Source organism: Ailuropoda melanoleuca, chromosome 18 (assembly GCF_002007445.2).
Source record: "Ailuropoda melanoleuca isolate Jingjing chromosome 18, ASM200744v2, whole genome shotgun sequence".
NCBI classification, from domain to species: domain Eukaryota; kingdom Metazoa; phylum Chordata; class Mammalia; order Carnivora; family Ursidae; genus Ailuropoda; species Ailuropoda melanoleuca.
The window spans coordinates 31,659,793-31,686,435 of NC_048235.1; the positions used below are offsets into that span (position 1 = coordinate 31,659,793).

Here is a 26,643-nt window from a genome sequence, read left to right on the forward strand (position 1 = left end):
TCTGAAGCATGTTCCAGAAGCATCACAGCATTATGGCTCTGTTGATGAATAATGCTTCCTGGCATGTAGTAGGCATTTAACAAATATTTGTTGGATGAGTGAAAATTAGAAGGATACATGAGAATAATGATAGGCATTTAAGTACCTATAGGTTTATTTTGTATTGAAGTTACCTTGGTTCTTTAAACTTCTGATAAATATAATGATCAAAGGCAGTGGTTTCCCAGCTTTATAGGAAGTGTCATACCTGTCCTGTCTGCTTGCTTGATTTAAAGAAACTTTTTCTCCTGGTACGATAGGTGAAATAAAGAGTAACATAGAGTATAAACAAAGGCTCTGAAGTCAGACTCCATTTTACAATGTTATGCCCGTGTGAACTTATGGCAAAAAAATACATGCATTTATCTTAGCTTAGTTTATTTATTTATTTATTTGTCAAATTTTTTATTTAAATTCCAGTTAATGAGCATACAGTGCAATATTGGTTTCAGGAGTAGAATTCAGTGGTTCATGACTTATATACAACTCCCAGTTAGCTTAGCTTAGTTTAGGCATGAGTTATATGTTGTTGACTTTGAGTTAAATGTCAATGAATCAAAAATATATATTAAATAAGGGGTCTTTAAACAGAAGCACACATAAAACAAGGTTTTATATTGATCAGTTGACTAAGATGTGACCATAGGCTCATAGGAACCTAAGCCTGAATTTCCCCTCAGGAGCAATGGTTTGGTATTTGCTTCTTCAGTGTTCTTTGGAGACTTTGTAAGGAACATAACTAACTGTGAATAACAGGAATTGACTATATCAAAAGTTATATTCATTATACCTATAAAAGCATTTCAAAAATCAATTCACCACTCAAAAATGAATAAAAATATATAACATTTCAAAGATCCTAGGATGTGGTAAAACCATAGTTGAGAGGGCAGAGTCTAAACTAATAATAAAATAAGTGATCATAACTGATAATGTTAAAGACATTCTATCAGAAACATCACATTCATTGTTTCACTTGCTCTTCAGAAAAAGCACGAAGTCTAAAGTATCATTCTCTCTACCTGTGAGGGAATTAAGACGGCAGGGTAACGGACTTGCCTGATGTTATGCGGTAAAATAGCGTAATTGGAACTTGAACCCAGGGCCTCTGATTGCACATTTCAGGACCTTTCCTTCATCTGAGGTGGTGACAAATAATGCTTCAAAAATGATCTACAGATTTTTGCTCACCTAATGAACAGCACAGTTCAGACTCTGAGGCTCTCACTAAAATGATCGGAAGCAACAAAGCTACAAAGATATATTTATAAACTTTAAATCAAGTATTTCTCATTTGTAGGAACTGTGAACAATGTGGGAAAAGGATCAGATAAACAATGATCTCATCCACACTGCTTGTCTTGTGTGTAAGTGTGTTTATCATATATTCCTCTTCTCTAATCTTGTTGCTTCTCTTCTTTCCTTCCTTATTTCCTGCTGAAAATGAGAGAGACAGAGCTTCAGAACTTTTCCATAAATTTCTATGCCAGACACGGAATTGCTTATTTGAGTTCTCTGTTGAATGAATAAAGATCAGGGTATTCTAGATCTGTTTGTAAGTTACATAAATTCAAATTTTAAATAATATATGCACTCCAGGTTCAATCAATACCTCCTATTTGCATATAAGATTTCATACACTACAGCAGTTCTATCATCTGAATCAGGTTATTTGGTTTGCCAGCATGGCCTGTCTAGATACTTGTTTTAATAGACGCAAACAATACTTTGTCAAACAGGCAGATCTTCATAGCAGTGCGTTTTCTTCTAAATTAGAAACGTTGGCATGTTCTAAGATGTCATCTTTAGATCAGTGCATTTGTTCCGATGATGTTTTTGTCTTTTCTAATGCTTACAACTACAACAAGTTATAGATTCATAGAATTGCAGAGCTGGAAGGTGTTTACCAATCATTGTTTCAACCGCCTCATTTTCCTGATGAGGAAACAGGCCTAGAGAGGTAAAGCCATTTGCCCAGGGTGATATAACGGGTTGATGGCAAAGAGACTTCTTTTGTTTTGCAGTAATCTTTCCATGGTGTCACGTTGTCAAAACAAATAAATAGAGTTTGAATAAATTAGCAATGTGAAATGAGCTAACTTCTTTTGGCCACTACTTTTGAACACTGAATCACAAGAGGCTTGGAGCAATGATTAGATCAAGGCTACTGTCTTTTTATTTTCTATTTGATGACCAGCAAAACAAAAGATCAAAGATTGAATGGAATTAAAGATTTTAACAATGAGACTACTGCCTAGATGATTTTCACAAATCCTTTTAAATAGCATAAACTCACTTTCCTTTTTTGGATGATCAAATAGTTGATGATTTCAGCAGCTTTTATGATGTGGTTATACCTTTATTCCAGAAAGTGTTCTTTAACACATTTTCATGAAGGAATAGAGTAGAACAATAAAATTGTCAGTTACCTGTGCTTACGCTGAAACTGACAATAGAAGAATTGGTCAAGGCGTGGAATCCATACACAGAAGGCATTACTATTCAGAAAAAACTCTGAGTGAAAGATTTTCTGGCAATAACTCTTAAATCAACCATTAAAGATAAGAACCCTAAAACTGTCTAGTCTATGAAATCGAGAAGGCACTTGTAAAATAAGCATTCTACCTAAAATAATTGGTAGTAAATGTCCCAGACTGTGTTTTTATCCTTTGAAATATCTGTATATTTTACATGGCAGCCTCAAAAGTCTTGTGTAACACTCAGGTTGGTTTCTTTAATAATCAGATACAATAAGTATGAATTACTGGATAGCTCTTGGATACAATAAATATCATATTTCTTTGTATTTTGAAAATCAGTGTAAATTACTCCTGTCCTCTAGCCCTGAAGATGGGTTAGAATGATAGTCTTGGTCATTCTTTGGGGTGCCCTCTCCTCCCTCTTTAGGGCCACACAAGGGCCTAGGGGCATAAGGGAACCCTCAAGGAAGTCTCCCAGCCTGTGGGTTCTGGCTACCTTATGGTCACCCAGGATGCTGTTGTGTGATAGTCCATAGGCTGTGGGTGAAGCCCCAGGGCTTCCCCAGAAGTGGATCTCAACTTACTTGTCTCCCTCACAGGCTGACATATTCCTTCAGATCAGAGACTTCCACCGATGGTTTCATCCCCTTTGTGCCAAGTGAGGCTATGGAAAAGAAGCCAAGTCTCCATTATGTACATTTCTGGGGGATGTCCTGCTTCCTTAGACATACTGCTTTTAAGACACCCAGGTCTCTACCCATACTTGCAGCCCCTAATAAGATAATTCCTTTCCTGGTATCGGAAGGCACTCCCTTCTTTGATACTCAGATCCCTTTGCTCTTCAGATAGCCCAGAATAAGTACATTTGTTCATTCTGTCCTGGGGGTGGGGAAAGCCAGAGTTCAAGACTTAGACCCTGTTTTGGAAAGCAATGGAAAACACCTTTTATTTTTATGAAGTGAGTCTATTGGAAAATAAGACAATTATTTAATTTCTCAATAGGTTGTTCTGCTGTAAAATTGTTATGTGACGTAGACTCCAAACCAGTTTACTTATTTAAAAGCTAGAAAAGATGAAATTTTGTGTTTTCTTATTTTACTCTCAGCCTTCAGAGAAACTGCTTCTCTTGTGTAGGATTTCCTGCTAATTGTTTGCTAAATGCACACATTGTTGAGTCCTATGGCTGTCATTATGAATACATCTAGATTTTCAAGAGGATTTTGACCACTTTGAGGTACCATGAATTGCAACCAGTCTTATTGTTGGTGATAGTGGCTAAAGATGTGGTCTGGGAATTCTGAGTGCAGTCCTTGGAACTGAGAGATATGGAGGTCTCTGAGAGAGTCCTCAGTCATTTGTAGGCATGATTGTAGCTCTACACCACCTGTTGAGATTTCATAACTGAGACGCAGGAGACTGGAATTAAAGGTGTACTCAGGAATTCCTGCTGTAACTATAGCTTGATTATGTAAACTGCTAATGATTATCATCTTCATTTTGCTTTTCAGTCAACAGAGCTGATGAAATCGTAATACTTGGACCTTTCATTTTGAGTTAGTAAAACCCATATATCAAGCATGCTGCTGGACAGGGGAGGCAGGAACTAACTCTGGCATATATTTGATCTTGATCTTTCTTAACACAAAGGCGAAATCATTTTTAGTCAAAATAAGTCAGAAAGAATGATGTCCATATATCTGCCTAACCTTGATGATTTAATATTCAAGAGTTTTGCCTTAAAAAATGTTTTTCATCCCGTGCCTAGCATGGAGTTTGGGTTATCCCTAGAAATTCACAGAATCCTGAGTTACCATCTTACCCACCTCTGTTTCCAGCAAGATTCCATTTAACTCTTAAGTCTCGTTATCTGGCATGGTTTAAATGTTTTCCCTTTCACCCTGGGTATTAGTAATGCTCTTATTCTACAAACTTTCCTCAGCTACGCACCCCAGGGGCAGTAAACGTGTCTTAACATTATGCATCAGTTCCCTTAAGCTTCCTGTCTTCTAAAGGCCTACCATTCAGGCTCAGTCTGTTTTACCTTTTTAGCAGCTTTGGAAAAACAGCTGGCCATCAGTCCGAATTCTGTAATCCTCTATGTGTTTCAAGTGTTATTAAGTAATGCTTCAGCTTCTCCTCCTCTGGCTAAGTAATCCCAAATCCTTTATTACTCATACACTTTTCTTCCTTAAGCCACCTCTCTGGCTCTTTTCTCTACTTCCTAGCATTCTACAATCCATCCTGGATCTCTTTGAAAGAATCTTGGATTGCTATAGTCGCTGCAAACTTATGACTAGATACATGAATGCTTCATGACCACCAAGTGAGTTTTTCTGACTTAGTCTTCTCACACACTCCCTTGTCTCATGCTTACTATGTTCCTGGTCTCTGGGAGGGCAGCCTCTATGTTAATTTGGTAGAACTGATGTCAGCGTGGGACATGGGAAAACATGAAGTAGGAATTAGGAGATCTTGGCTGCAATCTTCATTTTCTCTGTGGCCAGGATATCTGGGAACTAACTTCTATCAAGCAGGCACAACAGAAAATGAGGTTGAACCGTTAGCTCTACTTTATTTTAGGAAATATTTTCACTACAGAAAGTCACCCTATCCTGAGTTAAATCTAGTTTGATTTTATTTCAAAACCTATATATTTCTCTATATCTGTTGCCTCTTAGATTTTCTGAATAAACAGCCTTCTGTAGAATTCGTGCAACCTAGTAAAATAGTTCTGTGAGTTAATTAAAAGTATTTCCATTAAAAAAAAAGGAATTTTCATTCTATATTTCAAGCTGCACAAGGACTGGTGTTGTATGCTAATGTGGAACACGGTGCCAGTACATAGAGTTGAATAAATGAAACATAAAAATGCAGATGTTTCATAAGATTGAGGTAAAGTGAGGTCCATGCCAAATGCTGTCCCTCCAATCTGATCCTTCCTAGCCCTGGCTGCAAAGCTTCAAAGCCTGCCATTGCTAAGCTCCACCTTCAGGGATTCTGATTTAATTGGCCAGGGGTGGGGCCTAGAGTCCATAAGTGTTCAACATCTCCCAGGTGGTTATAACCCTTACCGGGACTGAGAACTGCTGATTCTAATCCAGTGCTTCCCAAATTTAATTTGCATACCAGTCACCTGAAACTCTCCTAAATGCCGATTCTCATCTAGTGATCCAGGGTAGGACCTGAGATTTGCATCTCCAATAAACTGCCAGGTGATGTTGATGCTCCTGGTCTGTGGAGCACACTTGCAGTTGCAAATTTTAAGCAGCCTCACTTTCACTACCTGTTAATGGCACTCTTGTCCTAAAAATTCTCTAATAGAAATCATTTATAGTCTCTCTCGTGCACTCCCATTTGGCTGTGTCTGGATGGCAACAATGAAGTATGCAATTTGCGGTCAAGCCATAGTTAAATGAACAATTATGGACGATACATTTAAATAATTCAGGCTCTGGATTGGCCTCTGTTCCCTCAGGGACTAAATTAACCTAATGATTTTCTAACTTTGATTTGCAAAATCTTATCTAGTCTAAAATCTTTTATTTGCAGTCATCCTCTGACCACCATCTTCATTGCTTAATATGAGAAGCAGTGATATAAAGAAATTGTCTTTAAACTTGTAGGGATTGGAGAACCTTCTTGCCTTAGCATTTGACACCCTGGATTCTCATGATCCAAGGGTTGGAAGTACTAACATGATGGAGCAAAGTAGCTCCATCTGTCTTAGAAGACCTCAAGAAGTTCTAGAGTTGCTTTGTGGTTTTATAGAGCTAACTCAGAATAGCATTGAACTTTCAGATTTAGCAGTTTCCAAGTGGCAGTTAATAAAAGAGTACTTTATTTCTGGATTAAATCCAAATAGATACATGCAAAATATATGCATAGCTAATATTCATATTCATTTAGTTTTAAATATGAAGTAGAGGCAATTTTTGTAACTTGCAAACTGTGGGTTATTAAGGACAATGCGACTTTTAGGGATATATGCTTAAGGTCACTCAACACTCAGGTTGAGTGGAGAAACCTGATTAGGGAAACATGCTAGCTGAGGGTGAAGTAGAGATACACACATTCTCTTCAGGGGACAATATCAGTGCTAACTTCTCTAAAACGACTTCTAAGCTTTCAGCTTCCTACACCTCAGTCCAAAAGGCTACCCTCTCTCTCTGTCTACTTCTGAACTTAGCTTGTGCTTTATCTCTGCTGTGCTACTGGAACTGGTTGCTTTTTTCATCTTTGAATCTTCCATAAATATGCATAGGATATAAGAAATGATCCAGGAAGCTGGCTCTCTAGTTGAATAGCTGATGTTGGTGGATAAGTAAATCATTCTTATCCGTGAGCATGGGATATAGATTAGGCGAAGTGAGGGATGGTGCCCACAGAATGAAAGAATAAAAGCTGGTACCCGTCCTCAGGTTTCAGCTCACCAGTCCTCCCTCACTCTGCCAACACTGTCTGATCTGGGTGATGCCCTAATCTTTGGATTAGATTGGACATAGTCATCTTTGTTTCCTGTTCCTCACTGGTTGGCTAGTTGGATTGGAGGTAGGCAGCAGCCTCCAAATATCCAGGTTCACAGTAATATGACCTCGTTCAAAGGACTGTAGCATCTAATGTTGAAAATGTGAACTTCCTTAAGATAGGGGTTCCCGTGGTATCTAATGGATGTCTCTATGCTTTTCGCAGAATTTTAAATGATCTTATGGTTCCCTTGTGTGTTTACTGCATCATCCCAGGGTGCCTCTATACAGTTTGGGAACTATGGCCATAACCAACCAGCAGGTGTTTTTAAGATCAGTCTGGACCAGGAGGATGCCTCCCTACTAGCAAAATTTCCTAAAGTAAAATTCCTTCTTTTACACAGATAGCTTTATGGAGAATAAACTGTTCCCCTCATTCAGTAAGGGTTTATTTAACACATACTATGTGCCAGGCCTGGTTCTAGAGACCTGGGATACATCAGCGGACAAAACAGATCAAGATCCTGTCCTTGTGGAACCTACATTCTACATCCTCTGTTTTCACCACATGGAAGAACGTGGAGTATTGTAGCCTTAGGATTCTTTTGTCAAACAACATGAGAAAATTATAAAAGGACTTTCATCTCCTCTGAAGTTCTGTTTAATGGCTCATTTTCAAAGATTAAGGTTCTGCAGGAAACAGGCATACTTAAGATATTTAGAACCTAATCAGTGACTGAAACTAGAGGGAATTATTCTATATTAATGAAAATCAATGATCTATGAATACTATATTAATGAAGACTGATGATATATGAATGTAGTGTGGGTGAGGAAACAGTTCCTGTTAATAGGCTGATTATAATTAGAGTTTTGATACAAAATTGAATTGGAATGATTGTTCTGTTAAGTCATCCTCGCCTTTGTTTATTCTCAGGAAGTGTTTAATGGCATGTATTTTGGAACATGAAATATTTTACAGTGTCTCTAATTTCCATCATGGCATAAAAGAAATAGCACATGGATTTTTCTATCTTGCAGTCTTGGATAGCAGAACTCATTTGCAAACATATGAGAAGGAAGAGTGTTACTTCATTTTATCTAAATAATGAGAGTGATTTTTGGGTTTGTCATACAGTGGGAAAACAGCTTTCCCCTGTATCTTTTGGAGAAATAGGAGAAACTGGGGCTTTTACATCATATTCTGACAGAGCCAGTTTTCTCCCAACCCATTTTCCCCCAAATCAACAATAAATTAATAAATAAATCACTGCAAATAAAATCTTCTGCAATTTAATTTAAGATCTGGTTGCAGCGCCACACGTCCCCTAAGCAGTGTTTTCTCTACTTTGTACTAAAACAAGTTAGCATGAAATGTGGCCTATATGTAAGTTGTAAAATAAAAATGTTTTCCCTCTGCATCAAGGAGTGTATATCCTCTAGTATAAAACAAATCACCATAATCCACGACTGAGAAACAACTATTGCTAAGAGCTTGATTTATAGCCTTCTGGTCTTTATATAGTTTTAAATAGGTGGGTATGTATAATTTAATAATGTCATTAGGTTTGCACCCTACATATAAACACAGTTTAGTTTACATTATATCCTAAGGATTTCTTCAGGTCACTGATTTTTTTTTCTAATATGTGTTTTCAATTGCTGCATGGTGTTTCAGAGTATAGATGCCCACCATTTATTTCATCTATCCCCATATATGAACATCTAACTTGCTTTTAACCCTGTAAAGTCTAATGAAATCATCCAAGATTTAAAATGTAGCTATCATAAGCCATTTATGAAAACATGAAAATCCACCAAGTTGATGTTAACTGAAATTTACTAGTCGTTTTCTTCTTTTATTCATCACATGTTCATAGAGCATCTACCATCTACACAAGAGGCCCTGTCTTCTGATAACGATACAAAGAAAATGTACATTCTGAGTCTCGTCTTTTCTGTTTGCATTGAGTTGAGGCATTTACCTGCAGAAGAGACTAGAAGACTGAACACACTGACAGCTGTCTCCTCAGCCAGGGACTGAATGGCCTAGTCAAATTTAATTGTCAACAGCATTTAGGGGGGAAAAAAAACCCAAACACAAACAACAGTGATACTTGCTAAAGGATTCCTACTGTCATTAATTTGATTTAGGGTAGGAAAAAAGAGAAAAAGGAAAGGCTGTTGATCGCAGGGTCTAGAAATTGGAAAAATTGTTTTAGAGAAAATGCATATTTCCAAATAATCCCCACTGAGAACAAATGATGAAGCTGGGAAATTTGTTCTGACTCTATGGTTAATCTGTTTGTTTATTTGGCCTATCACTTCCTCAGCATTACTGGAAACTAGTTGGCATTAAAACATGGTGCTTGGTCTTTGTATCAAAAGATCTGGTCTTTTTCATTGTCTTTGCTGCTTATTAATTAAGGGGCCCTGTGATAGTTGACTTATCTCCTTGAGCTTCAAGTTACCTCATTGGTCAAACAGAATTTGGGGACAACTTAAAGAAGAAAATACATGGAACAGACTGCACAATATCATAACTTGAAGAATTAGTATTATGGATAAGAACGCCATAGGTGAGAAAGCCACATACATTAAAAGAAGTTAATTCCTGGAACTTTTTCAAAAAGTCCTTTGTGAGGATGGACTAATTTTTGTTATCCTAAAGCCTAGAAAGCATCAGGAATGAGTGGAAGAGGAAGAAAGGAAAGGACAAGGGAGGAAAGGTAAGGAGAGATGGGGGGAAAGAGAGAGAGTAGGGAATGTCAGTGAAAGTTGCACGTTTTGGGGTTGAAGGCACTCTGAGGCCATGGTCCAGAGGGCAGACAAGCAGCTGAGGATACTATTGTTTGCTGTGTTATCCCCTTCTCTGGTTAAGGACACCCTGTGTTGATCTGACAAGTAAAGCTTTGAGAGCTATTGCTAGATCCTTCCTGGTTGGTTGAAAGAAGACCTGCTCTAGTCTCCCAAGCAATTATTTCCAAAATTTTTACTAATCCCTTTTTCCAGTGTGATGTTAAATCAGGTCTGACTCCAGAAGGTAGGGTGGCCAATTCGTTCTAATTTGCCTCAGATTGTCCTGTTTTAGCACTGAAAGTCCCATGTCCTGTGAACCCTCTCAGTTCCAGGCAACCTGAGATGATTGGTACTGAGCCAGAAGCTTGGAGTGAGGAGTCTAGATGCCATGCTAAATGAACAGAGTAAATGGCTTCCTGTTTGAAAGTAAAATTTCCAGAATGATGTGCATAATCGGAACTCTCTAAGAAAACACAGAAATAGGCCACCGCAGCAAAAGAAGTTTGAGATAATGCTGACTTCCAGTATATCCAGTTGAACCACAAGACAGGGAGACTGGGATGTGTGTCTACACTTTGACATGTTGCCTTTCTACAATTTAGCCTTCACCCCCTCACACACACATACCTATACCCAGAATCTTGTCACTAGGTTGCTAGTATTTATATTTTTACTTAGTACTTAAGGCCTAAATGACACAATTTAGAAGAAACAAGAAAACTCTTGGTTGCCAGTACTTTATTCACTTCTAATGCAAAGAGCATCCATCCATCCATTCATTCATTTAGCAAAAGGCATGAGATAGATATATTATGTGAGTGGCACCATGCAACGTGCTGACTCATGGAGAGTCTGCTTGTACACAGTGTTACATTACAAAGTGAGGAAGTGTTCTGAGAGGCACACCCTGGTATGCTGGAAGTATTTGTGTCTTTAGATCAACTGAGGTTATTCTACTAGGAAGAAACAAATATAGGGCAGAGATGTATATTATTCTACAATATTACTCAAGACAACTTAGCCAATAGGCTATAAATAGCTGTTGACAAACATTATGCAAGGCATAAAAAGGATATTGAAAATGATTCCATGTCAGGTGATTCTTAGAAATCAAGTTTTGGAGACTGGTTTCAATTGTCTCAAGTATTAGGACAACTTGAGTTTATTTTAGTTACTCTGAATTGGCTATGATTTTCTATTCAAAATACTGGGGACAGAATGGTTTACGCTGAGTGATTATATATATCATATAGCATATATATTTTATTCACATTCCATTTACTTTATTTATAAATTTATATTTATATACTTATGTAAGTATATATGTAGTATTTATATAAGATATATATATATATACACATATATATATTTCTATAAAGACTATAAATAACCTCTTCTGAATTCAGGTTTTAATAATAAATGAATCATGAAGAAAAATTTGAATTTTAGAGGTTTTGGTTCCTTTCTGAATTGAAACGAGAAGAGATTGTGGACATATGTTAGAGAAGACAGCACACACCAAAATATCAAGATTTGAAGTGTAGGTATTATGATCTAATTTCCCTAATACACGCACACATACACACATGGGTGTATACAACTAAGATTACAATGTACTGTTTAAGAAATATCAAATGAATTGTGCAGTTAGTGAGTGTTCTGAGTTTAGAGGAGGGAGAACTACTTCTTGCTTGGGTTGTCAAGGCCTCACAGAGCAGATGGGACTGAACAGCACCCTGCAGGGCAGATGTTTAGCTAGGAGGAGAGGAATGGTGGACAAGCCTAGAGATGGTGCCAGTCAAAGGTAGGGCATACAGTGCCTCAGCAGCTCAATGTGTATATGAGTTTCTGCTTGAGACAAGGGATCAGAATTATTATTTAACTTTTATAATATTAATTTATAACATTAGCTGCTATTTTGGAGAAACTTTTATATTTGAAGATATGGAGAAATTGATCAGGGTTTTAAAAAATGCCAAGTAATTATTATTTCTTTCTGCTTCATAGATAATGATGTGGCATTTTAGCCATTGGCCCTGTTGCTGTGGGATGTAGTATGTGACTTTCTTTTATGTGAAGTTCTAGGAGGACTATTGTATAGTCATTTTCAAACAAAGTCTGGCAATATTTGTATCAGTGCTTCTCAATATTGGCTGCACTTTGGAAACATGCGCCAGGTGATTTGGGAGGAGGCATTAAAGCATCCTTATCCCTGGCTCCTACCCTGAGATTCTGATGTAATTGAACAGAAGTGGTCTGGGGACAGCCTGGACATAGAGATTTTTGAAGTTCTCCTGAGTCTAATGTTCGCCCAAGGTTGAAAACTACTGGTTTTGGTTAATGAACTCCTGGTTTTGAGTTGTCCAGAGAGGAGGTAAAGTCAATATTTAGCTAAATATTTTTGCAATTAAAATAAAAACATAAAGCATGAAATTTAAATAGCAATGAACTATATACATCAACTAAACTGTTCCATCATAAGCATGTTTTCAAACCAAACAATAATCTTTGCCCTACTTTGCATTCATTTTATTAGAATAATAAACTTTTGCCAAATAACTATTGGTGTTATGATCCATGCTCACACACAGATTTAGCATTATTATCTGGAAACTGCTCTCTTCCCATATAACCTCACTATTTGGCATCCAGTCAAAGCCATTAGAGCGAGAGAGAGAGAGAGAGAGAGAGAGAGAGAGGAGAGAGCTTCTGTAATTTGTTCCATCCCCACACTATGGGTTTTAAAGAGATGGTGATCCTGAATTTTAACCTTGTGGAAACCAGAGACATCAGAGATTTGCCAAAGGTCACACAGCTCAGTGGGTGATGGAGTCCAACCCAACCTTGATTTCTGACCTCGAATCAAGGTGGGTTCCACTCCCTCATGTTGCTGCCTTTGTCTTTATAGGAAATATAAACTGGGTTGAGATTGGTGACAGTTGAAAATAGGAGCATAAGAAAAATTAAACTTTCAAGCTGTACACTGGATAGTACCATTATTAAGGAGAAGAAGCTACAATATAGATGCAGCATTAACCTACTGTCTTGTGTGAAAGATAAGATTATCTTATTTGATGGATATTCTACTGTACATCACTCCTGCCAGAAGTGGTATGTAAGGTATCAATAGATAAAATTGACTTAGGTGTTTTTTTAGAGCCCAGTTTAGAGAAAAGTAAGTTATGCTTCAAGAACCAGCTTTCATTCTGATGGCAAACATTTGATGTTTTCCATTGCAATAAAAAACAGTGGGTGTATATAAATCCTCAGAAATTGATAAGGTTGCAGGAAATTTTGAAAACAAGATCCAATTTTCTTCAGAAAAGTGGGTAGAAGTCCTTTTGCATACAGGTCAACTTTGTAGTGTTATTAGCATTTCTAAGTAATAACAGATGATACTGGGTGGCTGCTGGGGTGGCATGGCCCACTTTTGAGCTTTATTTTCACATGGTGATATATAACTGAATCTGGCAATGAGGTTTTTAAGAGACTTACATTTCTCTAAGTCCCAATAGAAATAATATCATTTAGTTTCATCTAAGCTACCTAAAACCTTCCTATCTGATGAAATCTCTGGATAGAGAAGAAAAGACTTTTTTAAGATATTGCCAGAACACCAGTCATTTCTTGAATCAAAATGCTATTTAGCAAGTATTTATTTGTGTATTTGTTATTTAATCTGAAAAAAAGCACTCACATTAAACTGATTTGAAAGCTTAGGGAGTTGATTAAGTGTTAACTTGTTATTGAGCTTCCAGATTTAAGCTTTTCCTTGGAATGACCCTAATGTTCATGGTTTTGCCAACTGCACTCCACATTACAGAGGCAAAGACCAACAGAAGGTACTGCTATATTGCATTATGATTAATGGGCCATATGAGAATTTAATTGCTTTATCTTTTGTAAAATATTTGGATTAGAACCTTTTTCCAAAATTAAATTAAATCCTGTATAGAACAAAGATGACTGAGGTCTAGAAAAGTATATAAATTTGCTTATTACAAAATTGCTTATTAAGAAGTATTAAAAAAAAGTGTTTAGAGGTATTGTGAAGAACACAGACCTTGGAAATTAAGAGTTTGGTTTGGAGCCCTGCCTTTACCATAACTAGATATGTCATCATACAGTGAATGGTTCAGCATCTCTGAAGTCCATCATGTGAGGTATGGAACAGTAATCCAAGTCATAGTTACTGTGAGGATGGAAAGCAAATTGTATATTGTAATGCAGAAAGAAGTTACTTTTATTTTTTCTTAGTAAACTCCTTCAAGTTAGGTTCTTGTTTTTGCTTCTGGGCCAAAAATAACTGAAAGCTCACAATGGAATGTTTTAAATTAATAGCTGGGGCTGTGCAATCTCAAAATAGTGATATTATGCCTTTTCAGTTTAGATAAGCAACATCTGCTCTATACTGTTTGTCTTTTGGTCTTTTAAAACAATATTGTACTTTCAACATCAATTTTAGCAGGTATGAGTTGAAAATAACCTATCACAGTAAACAGAAGAAACTGACAATAAAATTAGCACGTTTTTTTCCGACTGTTAGAATCCTTGTAACTGAAAGATCTGCTTCTATCACTTGGGCAAATTCTTTATTTATTGGTTATTTCTAGTTATAACACAGAAATGTCTAATTCATTCTTTCAGAATCTTTCAAGCCATAATTGTTAAATGTTTACTTCAAGTTTTGGCTGTAATTTGATTAATGGATCTATCCCTTACCTCCAAGAGTTTATTTTTGAAAATCTTCCTTTTTTCCTAAGAGATGGTCTCCTGAACTATCAGATTTAAGCATAACAGCATAGAAATCTGACCTCAATAAATTAGGAATTTTCAGTTGCATCCCAGCTTCGAAAATGAAGGCTGGCAAAGATCATTTTCCTGCTTTCAGTAAGCTCTGGATTTCGAGCTCTAGAATGAACATGAGACACTTCCATCTTCAGATATTGAAGACAAGTGTACTCAGTAATGGACTAACCTGGCCTGTTGTTCTCTCTGGTTGTTTTCCTTCACAGCAACACCCCTGAACTCACTTAAACCTCCACGGGTGGACACTGCTCCAGTGGTCCCATCTCCATATCAAAGAAGAGATTCAGACAGATACTGTGGGCTCTGTGCAGCCTGGTTTAACAATCCTCTCATGGCCCAGCAACATTATGATGGCAAGAAACACAAAAAGAATGCAGCAAGAGTTGCTTTACTAGAACAACTTGGGACAACTCTGGATATGGGAGAACTAAGAGGTAAGAGAAACTCTTAATTTCTGCCACAGAGCTGGGCTTTCAGAGAAAGATTGTGTTTTCACAAATTGCATTGATTACTAAGGAAAAATCTAGGCTCATCTAAAAGGAGTAGAAGGAAAAGGAAATGAGCAGAAAACTAGCTTAATTTTTGTAATCTCCTTCATTTCAAACTCTTTGTTATTTCCATATTTTTGTTGACTATTTTTCAGATTGAAGCCACCCATATATGAACCAGATATTTTCCTTCTACTTTACCATTTTTTTAAGAGAAGGAGGGAGTAGGAAGTAGGGGCAGAGGGCAAAGGAGAGAGAGAATCTCAAGCAAGCTCCATGCCCAGTGTGGAGCTTGATGTGGGGCTCTATCTCACAACCCCGAGATCATGACCTGAGCTGAAATAGAGTCAACTGCTTAATGGACTGAACCACCCAGGCATACCTCTGCTTTATCTTTAAACACCTTTGCTAACCAATGCTTTTGTAGATGAGCAGTATGAGAGAAGTTGCTAAAAGGGCCAAATAGCATTATCTTATTAAAACTTTTGTGCTTTTATGAATCCAACCCAAATGAAGCAGCATGTTGACTCTATTTAATAACTTAAAACAAGCCCAAGTCCCTTTAATAGAAATATCTAGGAAGCTGAGATAAGATGGTTCCACCATATGGTCAACACTCAGCTTCCCCACTGCACCCTGCCAGATGTTTTCTCAAGTGATAGAAAGCATGCAGCATTTGAAATTCATATGCGGTTTCACAGAAGCTGCTGAGTAGAGACTTGGGAACCATAGGGGAGGATCATTCCTGTGGATTTCTTAGGAAGACGTATATCAATTCGTGGGACTTGATAGGATCTTTCATCATCAACAACCACGTAAAAATTTTCTCAATCACCTAAACATTTTTGATCAACTCATGTTGGCAGTGTATTAGTAGAACAGAATCACATATAATTTTTTTTGAGAAAATACATGTTCTCAGGAAAATAATTTTGCAAAGGGTGCTATGAATACTATACTTCAAGTGTTGTATGGGTTAGATGAGCTTTTATGGACCTGCCAAGAATCATTATTCATAATAGCTCTAATAACAAAATTTACAATTCAATTTTGAGAATTTTGAGAATGCAATCTGAGGTTAAACTGGGCTCTGTGTGTAACCTACAATTCTTTCCCTAACTGGGCTATGAGCCTCCAAGAGGGGTTGTTGTAGTCAGGAAATGCCCTGGTATAATTCTAGACCAAGATAAGTGGGACTGAAGTTCATGCTGTGTGAGCTGAAGGGGTGGGGATGGGGGGCAAGTCACTTATGGTTTTGTTGGTTGAGGAAGACTTCACCGAGGAAAGAAATTTGAGTGGGAATTAGAAATGTGCATTTTAGCAGGCCTTCCATGTGAGCAGATTCATATACATACAAAGAGACAGGAAAGCACAAGCTGTAGCTGACAAATAGACATGTTTTCATGAAAGAATTGTCTAATGCTATATAGATTTAGGACTGGAGGTCCATTAGTACATCTATAGAGCTTGATTAGAGATGGATTTTTCCAAGATATGTAATTAAGAACAACAAATAAGAACAGACATTAAAAACACTTTATTGTGGGTTTGTTTTTAGCTACAGAAAAACAACACAGGGCTTCATATTTCAGAATGTTGGATAATTTCATCTCAGAGCCTGTTTTGGTTTTTTTGTTTGTTTGTTTTGTTTTTTTTTAAAAGATTTTATTTATTTATTCTACAGAGATAGAGACAGCCAGCGAGAGAGGGAACACAAGCAGGGGGAGTGGGAGAGGAAGAAGCAGGCTCATAGCGGAGGAGCCTGATGTGGGGCTCGATCCCATAACGCTGGGATCACGCCCTGAGCCGAAGGCAGACGCTTAACCGCTGTGCCACCCAGGCGCCCCCAGAGCCTGTTTTGAATTGTTGGTACTATTGCTTTTTGTTGGGGGTTTTATGCTATTCTCTGTCTCTGTCTTGTTAAAAAATACAAAAAGAGTCTCTCCGTAGCTGAAGGCCTTCCCGAAACTCGCTGCTACTGGCAGATAACAAGTTGGCTCAGTGACTCCTTCACAGCAGGGCACTGAAGGAGAAAAATAGGGCTTTATTTATGTTTTGTGCCAGATATTATGACTTGTAGAAGAATTATTTCTAGAGCACATTCTTCTTGTCTATTTTGAATTATCAGTGCTGCATCTTTTATGTACAACCACATTTAATGACTTGGGCGTCTGAATTCTGTAACATTTGAGCAGCTTGTCTTTTATACAGAAGACAAAAAAGGCTGCTCTTTGACTTGATAACTCAATGTGACTGTGACTCAGTAGCATATGAGATGTGATTAGCATTGAACACAATGTCCTTGAAACCAACCTTTTCACCCACCCCAACTGACGTTTTGGTATATGTTTATTCAGGCATTAAATATTGCAAAAGCTTGAGGAATAAAGCAATGATGATAAACCAGCACACACACACACACACACACACACACACACACCCCCCTATTTCTGGAATGTTTTTAAGGCATTATCAATCAATTACTAAAGACAAAACTACTAATTAGTAAATATAGGTATATCCATAACTTTTTAAAAACTCATGTCATGCAGCTAGAGCACAATATGGCAACATTCAGGCTTTCTTTCTCTCTTTCATAGAATTTCTCAGTTTTTTAAGCAGTACACCATTTACTTATTGCAGTTTTTCTGATTTTCTGTCTTCCTCCCTACTCCTATGGATTGTTAGATTGAAAACAGACATTGATGTGTTCAAAACGCCTAGGACGACAGACACATAGTAGGTACTCAATAATTGCTAAATAGATAGAGGAAGCAAAACTTTAAAAAATCACCTAAAAGCCTACATTCTTGACATGGCAATCATTTTTATTTTTAAAAGGATCCTGATGAAAGGATTTTTACAAGAAATTATGATTTTTTTCTTCTAATTTTTAAAAATGGTGTCTATTTTACATACTGTGAAATGCAGGCATTAAGTGTTATATAGTTCAGGGGGTTTTGACAATACAAACACCTGTATCACCCACACCCCTGTCAAGATATAATTTATCCATCCTGAGAAAACTCCCACCTGCCCCTTCCCAGTTCATTTAACTTCCCATTCCAGGGACACACTTTTCCTATTTTTTCACCTAGATTAGCTTTGCTTATTTTAAAACTTCATATAAATGGAGGAGACACGTGTATTTCGTGTGTCTGGCTTCTCTTACATAGCATATTGTTTTTGAAATGTATCCATTTCTTGCACATAAAGCAGAGTAGCCCCTTGCTTTTTATTGCTGAGTAGTATTCTGCTATACAAAAGTTCCACAATTTATCTATTGTCCTCTTGATTTATGTGTGTGTATGTGCTATTTTGAATAAAGCTTTCATGAACTTTCTTTTCTTTTTTTTTTTTCTTTTTTTTGCCAAAATGTCTTGTACTTACCTTGGTAAATACCTGGGAGTAGAATTGCTGAGTCATAAAGTTGGAAGTATTTTTAACTATATAAAGAATGATCAAAATTTTTCCAAAGTGGCTGCATTCTTTTGCATTCCCCAAAACAACATAAACAAATACCATGTTCTCACCAATATTTGTTTTTGTCAGTTTTCAGAATTTTAGCCATTCTAGTGGGTGTAGAAAAGTATTTCATTATGGCTTTAATTTACATTTCCATGTTGACTAATGACGTCAAACACTTTTAATGTGCTTATTGGTCATTTGTGTATCTTCCTTTGTGAGGTGTCTGTTCATGTCTTTTGTCTACTTTAAAAAAAGTGTTGGTTGTTTTTCTTTTTATTATTGAGTAATAGGTAGGAGTTTTTCATATATTTTCAATACACATCCTTTGTCAGATATATGCATTGCAAATATTTTCTCCTAGTTTGCAATTTGGCTATTCGTTTCTTTAAATGTCTGGTGAACAGACATTAATAAATTATAAAAGCCTGATTAATCTTTTTTCTCTTTTATGATCATTGCTTTTTGTGTGACACCCAAAAAGTCTTTGCCAGCACTCAAGATCAAACATGTTCTGACATGTTTTCGTCTACACATTTCATAAGTTTAGCTCTTATATTGAGGATTATGATGTATCTCAAACTAACTTTTATGTGCGGTATGAGATATGAGTTGAAATACATTTTGTTTTCATACATTTACAAAGTTCTTTCAGAAAATTTGTTAAAATATCTTCTTTTCCTCATTGAATGACCTTGGCACAGTTATTGAAAATCTATTGATTGCACATGAGTCTCTTTGTGTCCAAGCTATTGTGTTCCATTGATTTCTTTGTTTTGTTTATTCCAGTACTGCATTGTATCGATTCTTTTAGCATTATGAAAATCTTGAGATCGGGTAATTGCAAGCTCTCCACCTTTGTTCTTCTTCCTCAGTATTGCTTAGCTCTTCTAAATCCTTTGCAATTCAATATAAATTTCAGAATCAGCTTGTCAATTTCTACACAGAAAGCTTGTTGGAATATTGAATGGGATTGAATTTACTATGTATCAGTTTGAGAGATTTATTTAACTTTTTCACAATACTGAGTCTTCTGATCTGTGAACATCCTATATTTATTTATTTATGATTTTTTCAAGTTCTGTCAGCAACTTTTCAGTGTAAAAGTTTGCACATTTAAAAAAAAATTCCTTAAATATTTTCTGTTCACACTAATTTAAATTATTTTTTTGAAATTTCATTTTTATGTGTTGATTACTGATATAGAAAATGCAGTTGATTTTTCTATATTGGTCTTGATTCCCGTAACCCATGAATAACTTCCTACCCATTATTGGTATATAATTAAATAACACAAAAAATTGCACCTTTTGTATTTTTTGGTATTCACATTATTTAGTTATTGGAAACTCTATAGAATTGTGTTAGCATTCTTGCCTTCCTTTGCTTCAAGTGGGAAAACAAACTTTAAAACTTATTATTGTAGATTAGCAAAGAATTTTAAATGGAATTGGCCTAAATGGTTATTAATATGCATAACCTGGTTACTAATTCAACTTCAGCGTTATTTGTTCCAGAAAACAGATGTCTCTACTTCCAAGCTTTAATTTAACAAGAAAAGTAGTCACCCTTTTCTAAATATAGAGTACAATGTAGAAAACAAAGGAAGTCATTGAATTATGAAATTATAAAATTCAATGATCTCAAAGTACTTTAGATGTTTTTATAGTTTAAATTCTTCTTGCTAGCATAAAACACAGATATCAGGTAATATCTTATTTAGAAATAGTGACAGTATGAACTATAATATTATAGTTAGGTGGAAACAATATACATTTTGCAGAACTTTATTATTTATCCTTTTAAAGGTTGTAGGGTAAAAAATGCAGTTATTTCATTGTGTCAGAGGAAACTAGAAATCTGGTGCAATTCTCATCTGAAGACAGAAAGTAAAGGAACTCATTTGAAAATTTAATAATGTTTCTGAGCATATAAGCAGATAGTGCTGGAAAGGACATCAAACGTCATTGAATTACATTCCTTTATCCTCCCTCCCTTCTTCCCTTTTTCCTTTCTTTCCTCCTTTCCTCCTTTCCTTCTTTCTTTCTTTCTTTCTTTCTTTCTTTCTTTCTTTCTTTCTTTCTTTCTTTTTCTTTCTTTCTCTTTCTTTCTTTCTTTCTTTCTTCCTCTCTCACTCTCTCTTTCTTTTTTTAAAGAGCAGCATTCTGAGGGCCAGAGAAGTGACATGACCGTTTCCCTTCTAAATTATGGCTAGACCCACAACTCCTAATTGTGTGCACACCAATTTCTAGTGACTCATCACTGACTAAATAGAACTCTGAATAATTAACTCTTTAAAAAAAAAGCAGTTGAGTTTGGGGACTTAACTATTTTTAAATGCATAAACCTTGCTTTGAACTAAAGTATAGAATGGGCATAGTCAATTCTCAGTTTTCTGGGGATGAATCACTTACAAAGTGCCTTATATAGCTTTAATAAAGGAGTTTTCCCCACATTCATGACTCCATCTCAGCTGGAGTGAGTATAGAAATGCAAAGAAATCATATTCACTATTCACAAGGGCCTGGTATTGGGAAGCAAAGTTCTGTGAAGAGAAAACATATTCCCTGAGGGGTCACAAGAATTTATTACTCTCTCTATAATGGAGTTTCTGCCTTTACTAGTGGGAATGGGGATTAATTTCCAAAGGATACAAGAAGCTTGTATAGGACTTCAAATCATTAAAGCAGCATGTGAGTCAGAAAGAGCAGACCTATCTCAAAATGAACAGAACACTGAAGTAAGAGATTTTTACCCTTTGAGTTATTTCTGCTGTGGACTTTCAGGTGATAATGGATTGTCTGTCTCATACTTTGTCCCACTTAATCTTAGTTTGGTCTTTGCTCATATCTCAGGCAGTAGACAGCTTAGACCCATCATTCAGTGACACCCCTCTAGCTCCAGTTACCTAAGATACCTGTGCAGTGGTGCTTGGGCATTGGGTCTGCTCCAAAGAGTGCTCCAGTGGAAAAAAAGGTGTTCTAGGTAAAAAAAAAAAAAATAGTTTTCTAAGACAACCAGTCCAAGTATTGCTGTGTAGAAATCACCTCGAAGTGTAGACGCTTAAAAAAAAAACATAGATTTTTACTATCTCCCAATTTCTATGGGGGGAATTTGGGAGTGGCATGGCTGGGTGATTCTGGAAAAATTTAAAAACTGAATGAAAGAAGAAAGTAAAGGTGACTCACTCATATGTTGGCAGGAGACCTCAGTTTTTTTCCTCATGGTCCTTTCCCATATTTGTCTTAGATGTTCCTGCTATGGTGGCCAGCTTCCCACAGAACAAGACATTCGAGAGATATCAGATAGAATGCTTGAAGGTTGCAAGGTATCACCTGCATCCCATTCTATTTGTCAGAAGTTAATACCAGACCATATTCAAGGGCTGGTAGAGCATTAGACTCCATCTTTTAAGAAAGGATTGTTATAGAATGTGGGGACATTTCAAACCACCACAATCAGTCAGAAAGCAAGTGGACAACTGTATGTAATAACCACTATTCTGCCACGTGGTTGTAGACTTTAGTGTGAAAAGCATCTCATTTACAGGTGGAATTAATATATGCAATAGATCAAGTCAAGGATTTCATTTGTTTTTAAATATTTTATTTATTTATTTGACAGAGATGGAGACAGCCAGCGAGAGAGAGGGAACACAAGCAGGGGGAGTGGGAGAGGAAGAAGCAGGCTTCCAATGGAGGAGCCTGATATGGGGCTCGATCCCAGAATGCCGGGATCATGCCCTGAGCCAAAGGAAGACACTTAACAACAGAGCCCCAAGGATTTCATTTTTTAACACTAAAATCTAACAGAGATTTTGGCCTATCCTCATGAGAACCAAGAAAATAGTCTCCCTGTGTTCCTCTGCCCAAGGCCTGGGCCTGCCCTGATGGATAGCATGGCTGGAGTCAGCAGAGACAGGACATACCATACCATTTGAAGTTCACTTTCATCCAACAACCATCCTTTCTTCATCCAACAACCATTCTCCCTTTGTTCTTGGTCAATCCAATATGCCTGAGGGATTCCAAAGATTTGGGGATCAAATTAATTGGGGTTAACAACTTGATTGTGGGCTCCCAATCTCCATCTGTGTTGATAGAAACAGAAGTTCCAATCAAGATTTTAGAAACAGAAAGCTTGTTACATGTTATTGCTTGGGTTCCTCTTTGAGTCTTCATTTATTTATTCTTTCATTTTTTATTCATTTGCTAATATTGAACTCCGACTGCATACCAGGCACAAAGTGTTGGAGATACTACAGTGAATGAGAGAAAAAGGTCTCTATCTTGGGAAGAAGACAGGAAATAAGCAAACAAAATATTTTTAGCCTGTAGCAAATGCTAAAGGGATATAGGGTGATATAATAAATAATGAAGTAGGAGGTAGGTTCCTTTAAAAGGGATGATTAGTGACAGCTTTACAGAGAAGCTGACATTTTGGACTGTGACCTAAATGAGGCAGAGGATCCAGATATGAAACACCTGCTCATTCTTTGCAGAAGTACTAGCAAGTGCACAGCCCTGTGTGGGGAAGGGGCTTGGCACACCTGAGGACTAGTGGCCGGCAGAGTGCCTGAAGCTAATAAAAGGGGTAAAATGAGATTGAGTTTAAACAGAGTCACATTGTGCAGATCTTAATGGGTCATTGTCAGAGTTTTGATTTATTCTAAGTGCACATAGGTGTTTGCAGCTCATCTTACTTGTGAAAACCCATGATCCACTTTTTCTCTACCAATGGGCTTGCTTCATTTCCACTCTAGGTCACCTCTGTTCCCTCTGTCTTGCTCCTGTCGTTCCTGTGAATACACCCTTTACATATTTCCTTTGTTCAATGCTGCCTTTCTTATTCCACTAGCAGATTTTTAGGTTAGCAAAACTTTCTGGCCAGATATCCACTATTCATTCATGTTTTTTCAGGGCTAGCAAAACAAAACACAACAGCACCCTGGAATTGCTTTAGTGTTTAAAGGAAAGAACAACTGACCTATCTGTCTCTTGTGGTATGGGTGTGGGTGAGTGAATGCTTTGGAGAAGAGAAATTTTTTGGCAGTCATTGAATTGAAAGGAAACAGCTCAGAAACAGCATATTGTCTAGTGAAGAATAGCAGGGCTATTAAATTGGAAAGTATTAGGTTTATTTGGGCATGTTAGGGGCAGTTGATTCATGAGAAAAAATGGACCTAGTAAGTATGCACTGAAGTCTTCATTTTAGAACAGAGGATTCTGGCTACTGATTAAGCCTTGTCTTATTGGACAAGTAGACGATCCAGACTGCTTAAGTATGGATATGTAAAGGGGACAGTGGGAATGGAGCAGTGAAGCTACTAGACTTTTCTTCTTCTTCTTCTTTCTTCTTTCTTCTTTCTTCTTCTTTTTTTATTATGTTACGTTAGTCACCATACAGTACATCCCTAGTTTTTGATGTAATATTCCATGATTCATTACTTGCGTATAACACCCAGTGCACCATGCAATAGGTGCCCTCCTTAATACCCATCACCAGCCTATCCCAATCCCCCCCTGAAGCCCTCAGTTTATTTCCCAGAGTCCATAGTCTCTTATGGTTCATCCCCCCTTCTGTTTACACCCCCTTCCTTCTTCCCTTCCTTCTCCTACCAATCTTCCTAGTTCTTATATTCCATAAATGAGTGAAATCATATGATAATAGTCTTTCTCTGCTTATTTCACTTAACGTTATCTCCTCCATTCCCGTCCATGTTGCTGCAAATGTTGTGAAATCATTCTTTTTGATGGCTGAGTAATATTCCATCATAGATATGGACCACATCTTCTTAATCTAGTCATCTGTTGAAGAGCACCTTAGCTCTTTCCACAATTTAACTATTGTGGACAATGCTGCTATGAACATTGGGGTGCATATGGCCCTTCTCTTCACTACATCTGTATCTCTTTTTTTTTTTAAGATTTTTATTTATTTATTCGACAGAGATAGAAACAGCCAGCGAGAGAGGGAACACAAGCAGGGGGAGAGGGAGAGGAAGAAGCAGGCTCACAGCGGAGGAGCCTGATGTGGGGCTCGATCCCATAACGCTGGGATCACGCCCTGAGCCGAAGGCAGACGCTTAACCGCTGTGCCACCCAGGCGCCCCTTACATCTGTATCTTTGAGGTAAATACCCAGCAGTACAATTGCTGGATAATTGGGTAGCTCAATTTTTAACTTTTTAAGGGACCTCCACACTGTTTTCCAAAGTGGCTATACCAACTTGCATTACCACCAACAGTGTAAGAGAGATCCCCTTTCTCCACATCCTCTCCAACATTTGCTGTTTCCTGCCTTGTCAATTTTTGCCATTCTAACTGGCATAAGATGGTATCTCAGTTTGGTTTTGATTTGAATTTCCCTGATGGCTAATGATTTTGAACATTTTTTTTCATGTGTCTGTTGGCCATTTGTATGTCTTCATTGGAAAAGTGTCTGTTCATATCTTCTGCCCATTTTTTTATTCAAGTTCATTTTTTCTTTTGTTTCTCTTGCCTTTGGACGTGTAGATCTTGGATACTAATCTTTTCTCTGTAGTGTCATTTGCAAATATCTTCTCCCATTCCGTGGACTGCCTCTTAGTTTTTTTGACTGTTTCCTTGGCTGTACAGAAGGTTTTTATCTTGATGAAGTCCCACAAGTTCATTTTTTCTTTTGTTTCTCTTGCCTTTGGACGTGTGTCATGAAAAAAGTTGCCGTGGCCAATGTCAAAGAGGTTGCAGCCTATGTTCTCCTCTAGGATTTTGATGGATTCCTGTCTCACATCGAGGTCCTTCATCCATTTGGAGTTTTTCTTTGTGTATGGTGTGAGAGAGTGGTCAAGTTTCATTCTTTTGCATATAGCTGTCCAATGTTCCCAGCACCATTTATTGAAGAGACTGTCTTTTTTCCACTGGATGTTTTTTCCTGCTTTGTCAGAGATTAGTTGCCTAAAGAGCCGAGGGTCCATTTCTGGGTTCTCTATTCTGTTCCATTGGTCTATGTGTCTGTTTTTGTGCCAGTACCATGCTGTCTTTGGGATCACAGCTTTGTAGTATAGCTTGAAATCTGGCAATGTGATGTCCCCAGCTTTGTTTTTCCTTTTCAACAATTCCTTGGCAATTCGGGGCCTTTTCTGGTTACACACAAATTTAAGGGCTGTTTGTTCCAGTTCTTAGCTACTAGACTTTCTTATCAGTGGAGTCAGGTGGGCCTTGGAAGATAACTGGAAGATATTCAGGTTGGGCTGTGGAGTGGGAGGACGTTGCAGGCTGAAGACAAAGCCTATGAAAAGGCATGGCGGCAAGGAAATAGGGCCCCTTTGAAGAGCTCTATGGTGTGGCTGGAGCTTAATGCCAGGTTTGGGATTAAAGGGAGAAGTAGATGGAGAAATACAGTCAGATCATGGTAGGAGTTGAATACTTTCATTTAACCCTGAACGCCATGGGACTGATTACAAGATTTTTGGCAGGGAATTTGTATTTCTGGAAGAAGTTGCTATAGACAACAGCATGGAGTTTGGGTTAGGGAACTAGAGAGAAGACAGGGAGATTTTTTGAAAGGCCATTAATTTAACCCAGTGAGAAATTATGCCAACTTGAATTAAAGAAAATAGTAGCACTGAGCATATAAGTAAAGGGAATAAAATGAGGGGGAAAATGGGTGTGAGTTCAATGGAATTTAGTGGACAGTTGGCCCTTCAGAGCCCCTGATGGCCACCCCTTCTATGGCAGGGCCTGTCCATGATTTACTCTTAACTTACCACCCCACATCCCACATTACTGTGAAAGCCTTCTTCTGAAGCATGAATCCCAGCTCTGAGCATTTGGTTTTATCAGTCCCAATACTTTTAACCCAGTTTTGGTCTTTTCAAAATTTCTTTAGGACAGGGTGGTCCATGTTTTATTTTTGTTCACATAACTGACAGAATCCAGAACAATATATTGCTGATAGAAGGTCCTGAATGAATGTCCAGGGATTTGAATGCCCTTTCCTGTTAACCAGCTTAAAGACCATATTCCATATTTTCCAATTTCTAAGTGCAATCATAGTTACATGTCTCAAGGTGATTATTGAACATGTCCTAGTGCTTAATACTTGACAAAAAATTGCTATG

At 37.4% G+C, this 26,643-nt stretch overlaps 1 protein-coding gene across 3 annotated transcripts in view; it reads left to right on the forward strand.

The window, feature by feature from the left end:
• ZMAT4 (zinc finger matrin-type 4) overlaps nt 1-26,643 on the forward strand; it is a 466,414-nt gene that overhangs the window by 209,035 nt on the left and 230,736 nt on the right. For all 3 annotated transcript variants that reach the window (XM_002918539.4, XM_034647643.1, XM_034647642.1), the window contains one exon: nt 14,797-15,024. In XM_002918539.4, coding sequence (XP_002918585.2) covers nt 14,797-15,024 — 228 coding nt within the window. The remainder of the gene's footprint in view (nt 1-14,796; nt 15,025-26,643) is intronic.